General features: G+C 47.4%; 1 protein-coding gene across 6 annotated transcripts in view; it reads left to right on the top strand.

Moving 5' to 3' along the window:
* Positions 1 to 13,249, top strand: part of EIF4B (eukaryotic translation initiation factor 4B) — a 520,800-nt gene that overhangs the window by 45,745 nt on the left and 461,806 nt on the right. For all 6 annotated transcript variants that reach the window (XM_069230641.1, XM_069230644.1, XM_069230643.1 and 3 more), the window contains exons 3-4: positions 54 to 262; positions 3,693 to 3,809. In XM_069230641.1, coding sequence (XP_069086742.1) covers positions 54 to 262; positions 3,693 to 3,809 — 326 coding nt within the window. The remainder of the gene's footprint in view (positions 1 to 53; positions 263 to 3,692; positions 3,810 to 13,249) is intronic.

Here is a 13,249-nt window from a genome sequence, read left to right as displayed (position 1 = left end):
CTTCATTAAGCAGTTTCTCTGTTTATCTTAACATTGGTACTTGTCTGCTCTAGTTTCTACCACTTGGCATAGTAACGACGATGATGCTTATCGGACACCTGCGATTGATCGCTCTATCCTGCCTACTGCACCTCGCGCTGCTCGTGAACCGGATGTGGATAGAAGCAGACTCCCTAAATCTCCTCCTTTCACCGCTTTCCTTGGAAACCTCCCCTATGATGTGTGCGAAGAGTCTATATTAAAATTTTTCCATGGGCTGAATGTGAGTATGTGAGATAGTTGCTTTCTTTGTATCCTGTGGCTGTGGGGAGGGAGCTGGTGTACTCTTCTACCCTACGTGCATAGTAGGGAGAAGAAAGTGGCATTTCTGGTTGATTTACTCAAAATATTTGTAACTCACTTCGGGTGGGAGGCTTCACTTTTGATCATATTCTTTCAATGCTTGAAAACATTTTCCCCCCCTCTGCTTGGTGTCCCTTGCTTAACGTTCTTGAAAAAAAGTTAATTAATCTTGTAAAATATGAAGTGATGAATAAACTATGTAAATATTGGGTGTAGTGTGACTATGAAATCTCGACATGAACAGTATATATTGTGAGGTTGTAGTTCAGAAGCTCTATGATCCTAGCTGCAGGGACAGGTGTGGTGAACATCCAATAGTGCTGAGAACTCACTTGTAAGGGACATAGTTTTCATCTTTTTCTAACATTTGAATTCTAGTAGAAAAAATGTATTGCAGCATTCTTTAAAATAATTAAATCGTGCCTAAAAATGTGAATTGCAATGTACTGGTGTAATTCCCACTTGATGTGCATCTTCTTGTATCGCCTCCCAGCACACCATGTAATTTACTCTACTCCCTTTAAAGGTTTGTGCTGTGCAAATCACAACTCATACCTTCATAGGGTGCCATATATGCATAAAATAAAAAGGCCTAAGCTTGTGGTTTGTTTGTCATCGCAAATCCCACTTTATAGCGGATACCAGCTATTTTGTGTCTTGATTCGTAGTTAAGTGGCTGCTGAGGAGTTTAAGGTTTTTCTTTGATGGCACCTTTTAGGTAACCGAAACTAACTTACCTAATCAGAATCTCTTTCTCACGTCTGTTTGCCAGCAAAATTAATTAAAAAAATATAGAGCAGGTGAGTAAGGCAGTTGACTTTGTCTGCTGCTGAGCCCCCCTAACTTCCTAAGATTCAGCATGGCATGGTCAGTTAAAAAAGGTGCATAGTTACTACTAACCAGTGGTCCATTCCTGTGCCTTGGATGAGGTGTCCTTTGGCTACTCTCAGGTTTGTGGAGCAGCAGACGCAACTTTTTTTTTTTTTTTTTTTTTTTTTTTAGGTCGAGCATTCAAGATCTCTTGCATATACTTTGTATAGTATATACTTACTTTGTGGGCTCTCTGCTTTTTCATTTGTTTCAGTATCCCTTTATAAATCCCTGCTTGCTAGTGGTCAATTCTTGCTCTTTGCCCCTCAGTCTAATTGCTTTGTGACTTAAGTCTAAAATACTGCAATTATCAGGGTTGATTGGGCCCCTCAGAACCCCGGGGCCGCTGCTCCTGCTGCGCCTGTGGTAGGTGTTGCATCCGAACAAAGTTTTTCTATCGGTCCACATCGTTTTGAAGTCACCTTGACCCGAGATCAACTCCGTTGACTCATCGGTTGTAGTTTCAACTGTGTTTCAGACATCGTTATAAAGAATTTGCACCCAAAACCACAGGCATATAGTTGCTGTTTTCCATTAAATAACGGTTTCTTAAAGGGCCAGCCATGGTTGGACTAGAAGCCAAAAGCAGGCCTGGAAAATGGAGTAAAGAGATCGGCTATTGTGCTGAGTGGGCATTGCATGTACGATTTTAAGGCAAGCAAGGATTAGGGGTCTGTTTCACCACCAAGACTATTGTTGTTTAATCTGACTCTAACCTTTACTTTTAGTTATCACATTTCCAAACAGATTGGCTAAATAGCACCATTTCACAGGTCGTTTCTCATCAATATTGCGTTATTCTACTGTCGGGCACCGTACTTGGAAATATTATTTTTCTGCAGTATCAAATGTGTGTTTCTGTAAGAAAATTGTCTCCTAGCTCCCCACCCCCCTCCCAAGTACGGCTGCTTTTCATGACTAAGTGTTCTGATGATAGCTAAGCCCTTCCAGCACAGTATTTTTTTCCCTCCGTCACCAACGGCTACTACTGCTCTCCCACATGCGCTTTCTATCCTTTTATAAAGCGCTGTGATGACTGGGCTTTGCTGATAAAATATAATTAACTGACTAAACGTTAAAATGTACTTCTTCATTAGGTCATAAATGACTCCAGTGTGCTGGTAGTCTATTCTAGCTCTACGGAGTGCTATCCTGACCATCAAGTCCATCTCTTTATTGCATAGGCATTTGCTTATTTACCGTACAATCCTAGAATCGGCCCTGCCCAGTGCCACGCTTTAAGATAAGGGGTCAAAAAAGATTAATGGCGGTCATGGTTTAATCTCGGACACTGTGTACTCTTTTAAGGGGCCGATGGTGGGTAGTCCCTGCTCTCTGCAGACACGTACCTTTTAAATATGGCAGTTTTTAAATATGGCAGTATTTCAACAGAGAGCAGCACTGCCTCAATGCAAGTTAATTTGGAAAAAGAATCACCTACTTTTAGTGCTTCATATGTAGGGCAATTTCTAATTTCTTTTCAGGGATTTTTCTGCATGGTTGTAATTGCAATTAAGTTTCACTCTGTCACACTGAAGGCATGCAGTGTCACATAGGAGCACACTTACACCATGGTGATGTCACACATAAGAAACTTGGCAGCCATGCAGTACCCAAATAATCATTCCCTTCAAAACCCTCTCCTCTTCAATATACACTTGTCTGATCTCACACTGATGACAGCTAAATTCTCAAGCAATGCCGTGTGTGGTTATAAAGGTGCAAGCATGCAGGGTTTCATCTCTGGGTCCCCACACTAGGTTTTGGGTGGGTGGGTGTATTTTAAAAATATAATAAATGGCAATATTTTAATTTTTTGTTGAAGACAGAGGAAGAAGGTAAATGGAAGTGCTTTAGTTATTTATATGCAGGGCCACTGGAATTTTGTGGCAGAGTGGCCAAATTATGCAGCAGGCTTAACCAAGTTATGTGGCAAGAAAAGTCCAGTTATGCATTTGCAAAGCCAATAGCTCAGCAAATGCGAGACCTATTGCATCACAAATGCTTGTTCTGAATTGTTACACCTGTGTAGACTCTTGAATCCAATGTGAAAATGTCAGTGTCCGATCTTGGGCTGGCACTCTTCCTGGATGTACGCATTATAATGCCCATCCTGCCCAGTGAGCCCAGGATAAAGACATGACTGCTACAATTCACATGTAAATCAAGTAGGTGTTTTCTGCATTTCAGATTGCTATTGGTAAAGCACATGCAGCTTCTTGGGGCGAGGGTGGCTCTTTACTAACACGTACTGTGCAGTCCGGACTCGTCTACCTAAAATAGCTGCTTCATTAAAAAAATTAAAAAAATAAAAATAGAAAAAAATAAAAACTATTGCAGATAATGTAGCAGACGTGATATCTACAAGATGACTGCAGGATGGGCCTGGGTTTATAAGTGTTGGATGAAATGCAGTGTATTCTGCTTTACTGAAACCAGGAATTTTAGACTGCTTTTTCTTTCTCCATTTTTATGTGCAGATCAGTGCAGTACGTTTGCCGCGGGAGCCTAGCAACCCTGAGCGATTGAAGGGTTTTGGTTATGCTGAGTTTGACGATTTAGACTCCCTTCTCCGTGCCCTCAGCCTCAATGAAGAGGTAAGTTATTTAATGAGTTTGACGTTACAATAAATTAAGCTCTGATTGCTATCCGCTGCCACTGAACTGTGAATTAATTCTTATGGCGACAGACACGAAGTGCAAACTGATGATCTCTCAGGACAAATTTACCCAGGGTGTATAATGGAGAAAAGGAGCAGTGCAGTAGAATTGATTAAGATCGAGTACAGCTGCAAAAGGGTATGGTACAGTAATGGATTGAGATTATTTTTTGTTTGTGAGGGTCAGAATAATACAATTTTAATGGAGCACCTAAACGGAATAGCACCCATTTGAAACCGTGTGCAGGTAAGGAATGGAATAGTACAGGATTGATAGACCATTCAGAACATGTTGGAATGGTACCAGTTTCAAATGTTGAATGAAGGGGGGGAGGGAGTTGAATATAGGTCCAGCGTAGAATATATATGAGAATGAGATATGAAACACAGGGTGGACAAACTGGATAACTGTATTCACACATGTGTGAGGGATGGAAAGTAGGTCAAATGGAGCATGCACAGTGAGCAATGAAATGGGACTGGTTTGATTGGATGCACACTTGAAGAGTAGGGAAGAGATAGACCAGTGTTTAAATGGTGATGGAGGAGATATATTGAAGATAGATTGCCTAGGAGTGGGGAGGAATGGAATAGGGCAGTGGCAGATTAGAGAACAAATGTGAAAGGGATGGTAAAGCAGCCTGGAAAGGAGCACACATGAGGAGGGACAGGATAGGTCAATATTGAGTGGAGCACAGCTGCAGGAGGGTTTTAATAGGATAGGCACACGAAGGGTAGGATTTTTTTTTAAAAAAAAAGGCAGATTGGGCATGCCTAGGGCAGGAACAGAATAGCTCAGTGTTCAGGAGTGCGTCACAGTGTTGCACATTAGGGCTTGCAACCAACGTGTGTGTGTATGTATATATATATATATATATGTGTGTGTGTGTATATGTATGTATATATGTATGTGTGTGTGTGTGTGTGTGTGTGTGTGTGTGTATATATATATATATATATATATATATATATATATATATAATGTTCAATGGCATGTGTAGCTGCAGATACACATGTTTTGCTTAAGGCCGCAATCTAGAGTTGGGCTCGGAGTGTTAAAAGTTGTTTATCTTCGAAGCGGCTTTTTTGAGTCACGAGATCAAGTGGTGACTCCTCTCGGTGAAAGTGCACATGGGTATCGAGTCCTTTGTTAGTTTTTCTTTCCATTGTCTGATTCGGACGTGTTCCTGCTCGCTCCGGTAGATCTCGGTTCAGTACTATCTGAACTTCTCCATCAAACGTCGGTATAGCTTTCAAACGTGTTTCTCCATACTACGCTCAATCCGATTGTAGTGTCTGGATCGATTAGACGCCCTTCTCGGGCCTTCTGTGTCAAAGGTGCATGGATCAGACTCAGTTTCGATTCTGTCCTCTGTGCCTTGCTAAGTTCCTCTACACCGACCAGCACTCTGTGTGTAACCTCCCCTCCGGCCAACAAGAAAGAAACCTGCAAGATGTGCCGATCCTTCCGCTCCAAGAAGACACTGCTGGATTGAAGAGCGCGTCGGCTGGAGATGGCATCGAAGTCAACTGAACAAAAGTTTCCAGTCTCTGATTCCGACCGTGTCTCAGATGGGGACAACCAAGTTATTCCTGCGGCGCAGTACGTGAGTAAGCCAGCCCCTTCCCATCACCAAATACATCACAAAATGTCAACACAAAAGGTCTTGGTTCCACCACTGCTTACTGGCCATGGTCGAGCCCGAAAGTTACATCTCGATGACTGGCCCTCTGGTTCGGTGCTTAAAAAGACCAAAATGTGTTTGACCGAACAGGCTACCACGCCCGTTTCGGGATCGAGTCACAAGGCAGAGGCTTCCACTTAGGAATCTAAACGTTTGCATACCACCTGAGCCGGAACAGCCAACCTTCTCCTCGGAGCCGAAAAAACTCCCATCTGCTTCAGAGTCCACATTAAAGCAGCCCCATCACCAATCTTTTGGAGCGCACAACTATAGGAAGCAAATATTTTCTATTTACAGAGGAATCAGCAGACATTAGGCCCATTCTTGAAGTCATGGACCATAAACAACAGAAAATACAGATTCAAAAAGACACAGGAAAGATTGCCTCTCCTCCTTCAAAAACAAAGAGGAAGCTGTCTGTAAGGAAATGCCTTCTTGGCATGGTTACCCCCTGACTTTTTGCCTTTGCTGATGCTATGTTTTCAATTGAAAGTGTGCTGAGGCCTGCTAACCAGGCCCCAGCAACCAGTGTTCTTTCCCTAACCTGTACTTTTGATTCCACAATTGGCACACCCCAGCATCCAGGTAAGTCCCTTGTAACTGGTACCCCTGGTACCAAGGGCCCTGATGCCAGGGAAGGTCTCTAAGGGCTGCAGCATATCTTATGCCACCCTGGGGACCCCTCACTCAGCACAGACACACTGCTTGCCAGCTTGTGTGTGCTGGTGAGAACAAAATGAGTAAGTCGACATGGCACTCCCCTCTGGGTGCCATGCCAACCTCACACTGCCTATGCAGTATAGATAAGTCACCCCTCTAGTAGGCCTTACAGCCCTAAGGCAGGGTGCACTATACCATAGGTGAGGGCACCAGTGCATGAGCACTGTGCCCCTACAGTGTCTAAGCCAAACCTTAGACATTGTAAGTGCAGGGTAGCCATAAGAGTATATGGTCTGGTAGTCTGTCAAACATGGACTCCACAGCACCATAATGGCTACACTGAAAACTGGGAAGTTTGGTATCAAACTTCTCAGCACAATAAATGCACACTGATGCCAGTGTACATTTTATTGTAAAATACACCCCAGAGGGCACCTTAGAGGTGCCCCCTGAAACCTAATCCAACTACCCGTGTAGGCTGACTGGTTCTAGCAGCCTGCCACACTCGAGACATGTTGCTGGCCACATGGGGAGAGTGCCTTTGTCACTCTGTGGCCTGTAACAAAGCCTGCACTGGGTGGAGATGCTAACACCTCCCCCAGGCAGGAGCTGTAACACCTGGTGGTGAGCCTCAAAGGCTTACCCCCTTTGTTCCAGCACCACAGGGCACTCCAGCTAGTGGAGTTGCCCGACCCCTCCGGTCACAGCCCCACTTATGGCGGCAAGGCCGGAGGAGATAATGAGAATAACAAGGAGTCGTCACTGGCCAGTCAGGACAGCCCCTAAGGTGTCCTGAGCTGAAGTGACTCTAACTTTTAGCAATCCTCCATCTTTCAGATGGAGGATTCCCCCCAATAGGGATAGGAATGTGACCCCCTCCCCTTGGGAGGAGGCACAAAGAGGGTGTTCCCACCCTCAGGGCTAGTAGCCATTGGCTACTAACCCCCCAGACCTAAACACGCCCTTAAATTTAGTATTTAAGGGCTTCCCTGAACCTAAGAATTTAGATTCCTGAAACTACAAGAAGAAGAGGACTGCTGAGCTGAAAGACCCCTGCAGAAGAAGAAAAGAAGACACCAACTGCTTTGGCCCCAGTCCTACCGGCCTGTCTCCTGCCTTCTAAAGAACCCTGCTCCAGCGACGCTTTCCCCAGGACCAGCGACCTTTGAATCCTTAGAGGACTGCCCTGCTTCAAGAAAGACTAGAAACTCCCGAGGACAGCGGACCTGCTCCAAAAAGACTGCAACTTTGTTACAGAGGAGCAGATTTAAAGACCCCTGCAATCCCCGCAAGAAGCGTGAGACTTGCAACACTGCACCCGGCGACCCCGACTCGACTGGTGGAGAACCAACACCTCAGGGAGGACCCTCCAGCGACTCCAAGACCGTGAGTAACCAAAGTTGTCCCCCCTGAGCCCCCACAGCGACGCCTGCAGAGGGAATCCCCAGGCTCCCCCTGACCGCGACTGCCTGACTCTAAAATCCCGACGGCTGGAAAAGACCCTGCACCCGCAGCCCCCAGCCCCTGAAGGATCGGAACTTCAGTGCAGGAGTGACCCCCAGGAGGCCCTCTCCCTTGCCCAGGTGGTGGCTACCCCGAGGAGCCCCCCCCTTGCCTGCCTGCACCGCTGAAGAGACCCCTTGGTCTCCCATTGACTCCCATTGGAAACCCGACGCTTGTTTACACACTGCACCCGGCCGCCCCCGCGCTGCTGAGGGTGTACTTTCTGTGTGGACTTGTGTCCCCACCGGTGCCCTACAAAACCCCCCTGGTCTGCCCTCCGAAGACGCGGGTACTTACCTGCTGGCAGACTGGAACCGGGGCACCCCCTTCTCTCCATTGAAGCCTATGCGTTTTGGGCACCACTTTGAACTCTGCACCTGACCGGCCCTGAGCTGCTGGTGTGGTGACTTTGGGGTTGCTCTGAACCCCCAACGGTGGGCTACCTTGGACCCCAATCTTAACCCAGTAGGTGGTTTACTTACCTGCAAAAACTAACATTACTTTACCTCCCCCAGGAACTGTGAAAATTGCAGTGTGTCCACTTTTAAAACAGCTTATTGTGTTTTATGTAAAAAGTATATATGCTACTGTGACTATTCAAAGTTCCTAAAGTACTTACCTGCAATACCTTTCAAATGAGATATTACATGTAGAATTTGAACCTGTGGTTCTTAAAATAAACTAAGAAAATATATTTTTCTATAACAAAACCTATTGGCCTGGATTTGTCTCTGAGTGTGTGTTCCTCATTTATTGCCTGTGTGTAGGAAGTTGGCTCTGTATGTGCTATTTCAAAGTAAGGAATAGCATGCACAGAGTCCAAGGGTTCCCCTTAGAGGTAAAATAGTGGTAAAAGAGATAATACTAATGCTCTATTTTGTGGTAGTGTGGTCGAGCAGTAGGCTTATCCAAGGAGTAGTGTTAAGCATTTGTTGTACATACACAAGACAATAAATGAGGTACACACACTCAGAGACAAATCCAGCCAATAGGTTTTGTTATAGAAAAATATCTTTTCTTAGTTTATTTTAAGAACCACAGGTTCAAATTTCACATGTAATAGCTTGTTTGGAAGGTATTGCAGGTAAGTACTCTAGGAACTTTGAATCATTACATTAGCATGAATACTTTTGTCATAAAACACAATAAGCTGTTTTAAAAGTGGACACAGTGCAATTTTCACAGTTCCTGGGGGAGGTAAGTTATTGTTAGTTTTCACAGGTAAGTAAGTCACTTACAGTTCTCAGTTTTTGGTCCAAGGTAGCCCACCGTTGGGGGTTCAGAGCAACCCCAAAGTTATCACACCAGCAGCTCAGGGCCGGTCAGGTGCAAAGGTCAAAGAGGTGCCCAAAACACATAGGCTATAATGGAGAGAAGGGGGTGCCCCGGTTCCAGTCTGCCAGCAGGTAAGTACCCACGTCTTCGGAGGGCAGACCAGGGGGGTTTTGTAGGGCACCGGGGGGGACACAAAGTAGCACAGAAAGTACACCCTCAGCAGCGCGGGGGTGGCCGGGTGCAGTGTGCAAACACGCGTCTGGTTTCCTTCAGGTTTCAATGGGACACCAAGGGGTCTCTTCAGCGATGCAGGCAAGGGGGGGGCTCCTCGGGGTAGCCACCACCCGGGCAAGGGAGAGGGCCTCCTGGGGGTCACTCCTGCACAGAAGTTCCGTTTCTTTAGGGGCTGGGGGTGCAGGGTCTTTTCCAGCCGTCGGGAAATGGAGTTCAGACAGTCGCGGTCAGGGGGAGCCTGGGGATTCCCTCTGCAGGCGTCGCTGTGGGGGCTCAGGGGGGACAACTTTGGTTACTCAGTCGTAGAGTCGCCGGAGGGTCCTCCCTGAGTTGGTTGTTCTCCACCAGTCGAGTCGGGGTCGCCGGGTGCAGTGTTGCAAGTCTCACGCTTCTTGCGGGGAATTGCAGGGGCCTTTAAATCTGCTCCTTGTAACAAAGTTGCAGTTCTTTTGGAGCAGTGCCGCTGTCCTCGGGAGTTTCTTGTCTTTTTCGAAGCAGGGCAGTCCTCAGAGGATTCAGAGGTCGCTGGTCCCTTGGAAAGCGTCGCTGGAGCAGGTTCTTTGGAAGGCAGGAGACAGGCCGGTAAGTCTGGGGCCAAGGCAGTTGGTGTCTTCTGGTCTTCCTCTGCAGGGGTCTTTCAGCTCGGCAGTCCTTCTTCTTGTAGTTGCAGGAATCTAAATCTTTAGGTTCAGGGAAGCCCTTAAATACTAAATTTAAGGGCGTGTTTAGGTCTGGGGGGTTAGTAGCCAATGGCTACTAGCCCTGAGGGTGGGTACACCCTCTTTGTGCCTCCTCCCAAGGGGAGGGGTCACATTCCTATCCCTATTGGGGGAATCCTCCTTCTACAAGATGGAGGATTTCTAAAAGTCAGTCACCTCAGCTCAGGACACCTTAGGGGCTGTCCTGACTGGCCAGTGACTCCTCCTTGTTTTTCTCATTATCTCTCCTGGACTTGCCGCCAAAAGTGGGGGCTGGGTCCAGGAGGCGCGCATCTCCACTAGCTGGAGTGCCCTGGGGCATTGTAACACGAAGCCTGAGCCTTTGAAGCTCACTGCTAGGTGTTACAGTTCCTGCAGGGGGGAGGTGTGAATCACCTCCACCCAGAGCAGGCTTTTGTTTCTGTCCCCAGAGAGCACAAAGGGCCTCACCACATGGGGTCAGAAACTCGTCTCTCAGCGGCAGGCTGGCAGAGACCAGTCAGTCCTGCACTGAACAATTGGGTAAAATACAGGGGGCATCTCTAAAGTGCCCTCTGTGTGCATTTTTTAATAAATCCAACACTGGCATCAGTGTGGGTTTATTATTCTGAGAAGTTTGATACTAAACTTCCCAGTTTTCAGTGTAGCCATTATGGAGCTGTGGAGTTCGTTTTTGACAGACTCCCAGCCCATATACTCTTATGGCTACCCTGCACTTACAATGTCTAAGGTTTTGCTTAGACACTGTAGGGGCATAGTGCTCATGCACATATGCCCTCACCTGTGGTATAGTGCACCCTGCCTTAGGGCTGTAAGGCCTGCTAGAGGGGTGACTTACCTATGCCACAGGCAGTGTGAGGTTGGCATTGCACCCTGAGGGGAGTGCCATGTCGACTTAGTCATTTTCTCCCCACCAGCACACACAAGCTGGCAACCAGTGTGTCTGTGCTGAGTGAGGGGTCCCTAGGGTGGCATAAGACATGCTGCAGCCCTTAGAGACCTTCCCTGGCATCAGGGCCCTTGGTACCAGAGGTACCAGTTACAAGGGACTTACCTAGGTGCCAGGGTTGTGCCAATTGTGGAAACAATGGTACATTTTAGGTGAAAGAACACTGGTGCTGGGGCCTGGTTAGCAGGGTCCCAGCACACTTCTCAGTCAAGTCAGCATCAGTATCAGGCAAAAAGTGGGGGGTAACTGCAACAGGAAGCCATTTCTTTACACTGTGTGTATGTACAACAAATGCTTAACACTACTCCTTTGATAAGCCTACTGCTCGACCACACTACCACAAAATAGAGCATTAGTATTATCTCTTTTTGCCACTATCTTACCTCTAAGGGGAACCCTTGGACTCTGTGCATACTATTCCTTACTTTGAAATAGTGCATACAGAGCCAACTTCCTACCATCTTTCCAAGTAAGTTTGGAACATGGGCCTTCACCCATGAAAATATTTAAGCACAAGGAGAAACCAAAGAGTCTTCTCCATCGCATATTTTTTTGCTACCCACTTCTCCACCATCACCTTCACCTACACAGTATTCTATGCAATTTTCTGTTTCTTCACATGGGGATTATGTGGTTGACAATACTTACAATGTAGACCCATGGGATATATATGATTCAGACACTATCCTATCTAATGACCCTGATACATATCCCACTTGGCCATCTTCACCAGAAGACACTCCAGCCTATACTCGGGTGATTGCTAGAGCAGCCACATACCACAATGTGCAGCTGCACTCTGAACCCATAGAGGATGACTTTCTATTCAACACCCTATCCAAGGGTAGGTTGCTCCCCCTGCCGCTGCAGCTCCTCCAGGTTCCTGAGTTCCTGAGACCCACCTCACAGTAAGTACCCCCCACCTCCCAGCCCCTCGTTCTGCCCCGCGCTACTCACCCTCTCTCCTGCTCCTGCTTCTTTTCCTCTTTTCTTCTTCTCTGTTCTTCCTCCTCTCTCCTCGTCTGTATTCTTCTTCTGTACTTCTCTTCTCCCCTTCCTCATCTTCTGCTGTGGTCTTCTGCACTCTGTCTCTTCGTTTTTTGTATCTTCCTCTGTGTTCCTCTGTCTTCTTCTGTGTTCCTCTGTCTTCTTCTGTGTTCCTCTGTCTTCTTCTGTCTTCTTCTGTCTTCTTCTGTCTTCTTCTGTCTTCTTCTGTCTTCTTCTGTCTTCTTCGGTCTTCTTCGGTCTTCTTCGGTCTTCTTCGGTCTTCTTCGGTCTTCTTCGGTCTTCTTCGGTCTTCTTCGGTCTTCTTCGGTCTTCTTCGGTCTTCTTCGGTCTTCTTCGGTCTTCTTCGGTCTTCTTCGGTCTTCTTCGGTCTTCTTCGGTCTTCTTCGGTCTTCTTCGGTCTTCTTCGGTCTTCTTCGGTCTTCTTCGGTCTTCTTCGGTCTTCTTCGGTCTTCTTCGGTCTTCTTCTGTCTTCCTCTGTCTTCCTCTGTCCTTCTGCTCTTCAGTCCTTCTGCTCTTCAGTCCTTCTGCTCTTCAGTCCTTCTGCTCTTCAGTCCTTCTGCTCTTCAGTCCTTCTGCTCTTCAGTCCTTCTGCTCTTCAGTCCTTCTGCTCTTCAGTCCTTCTGCTCTTCAGTCCTTCTGCTCTTCAGTCCTTCTGCTCTCCAGTCCTTCTGCTCTCCTCCCCGCGCCTGCCCTCCTGCTCCTGCCTCATCCCCCTCCCCCACTCGCATCCCCCATCTATCTCCCCTATCTAACCCGTTCACTTTCTACCTCCCTCACTCTCCACCTCCTCCTATCTTCCTATCTCTCTATCTTTTTCCCTATCTATCGATTTCTCTATCTACCTTTTCTCTCTACCTATTTCTCTATCTCTCCCCCCCTCCCGCCACCCCCTCTATTACCTATCTTCCTATCCCCTCACTCTACCTCTCACCCTCACCCACCTCTACAACCCCCCCTCCCCTATCTTCACAACCCTACACCTATCTTTCTCCCTAATCTCCTAAACCTCCTAACACTCTCCCCCCTCCACCCTTAAACCCCCCTCCCCCAGCTCTTCTCAGTCTACCTGTTCCCCCCCCCCTCCCTCGCGCTTTCCCGCCGCGACCTCCTGCACGCCCCCGCCCCCCAGCTCCCATTCGCCCCCAGCTGACCCCTCCCCCCCCTCCTACCTCATATGGCAGCCGCTGCGCGACAGTGGTTGCGACCCTTGACCCAAGGGTAGGTCGCTCCCCCTGCCGCTGCAGCTCCTCCAGGTTCCTGAGTTCCTGAGACCCACTTCACAGTAAGTACCCCCCACCTCCCAGCCCCTCGTTCTGCCCGCGCTACTCACCCTCTCTCCTGCTCCTGCTTCTTTTCCTCTTTTCTT

Source organism: Pleurodeles waltl, chromosome 4_2 (assembly GCF_031143425.1).
Source record: "Pleurodeles waltl isolate 20211129_DDA chromosome 4_2, aPleWal1.hap1.20221129, whole genome shotgun sequence".
Classification (NCBI taxonomy): Eukaryota; Metazoa; Chordata; class Amphibia; order Caudata; family Salamandridae; genus Pleurodeles; species Pleurodeles waltl.
This window is presented reverse-complemented; position numbering and strand designations above follow the sequence as displayed.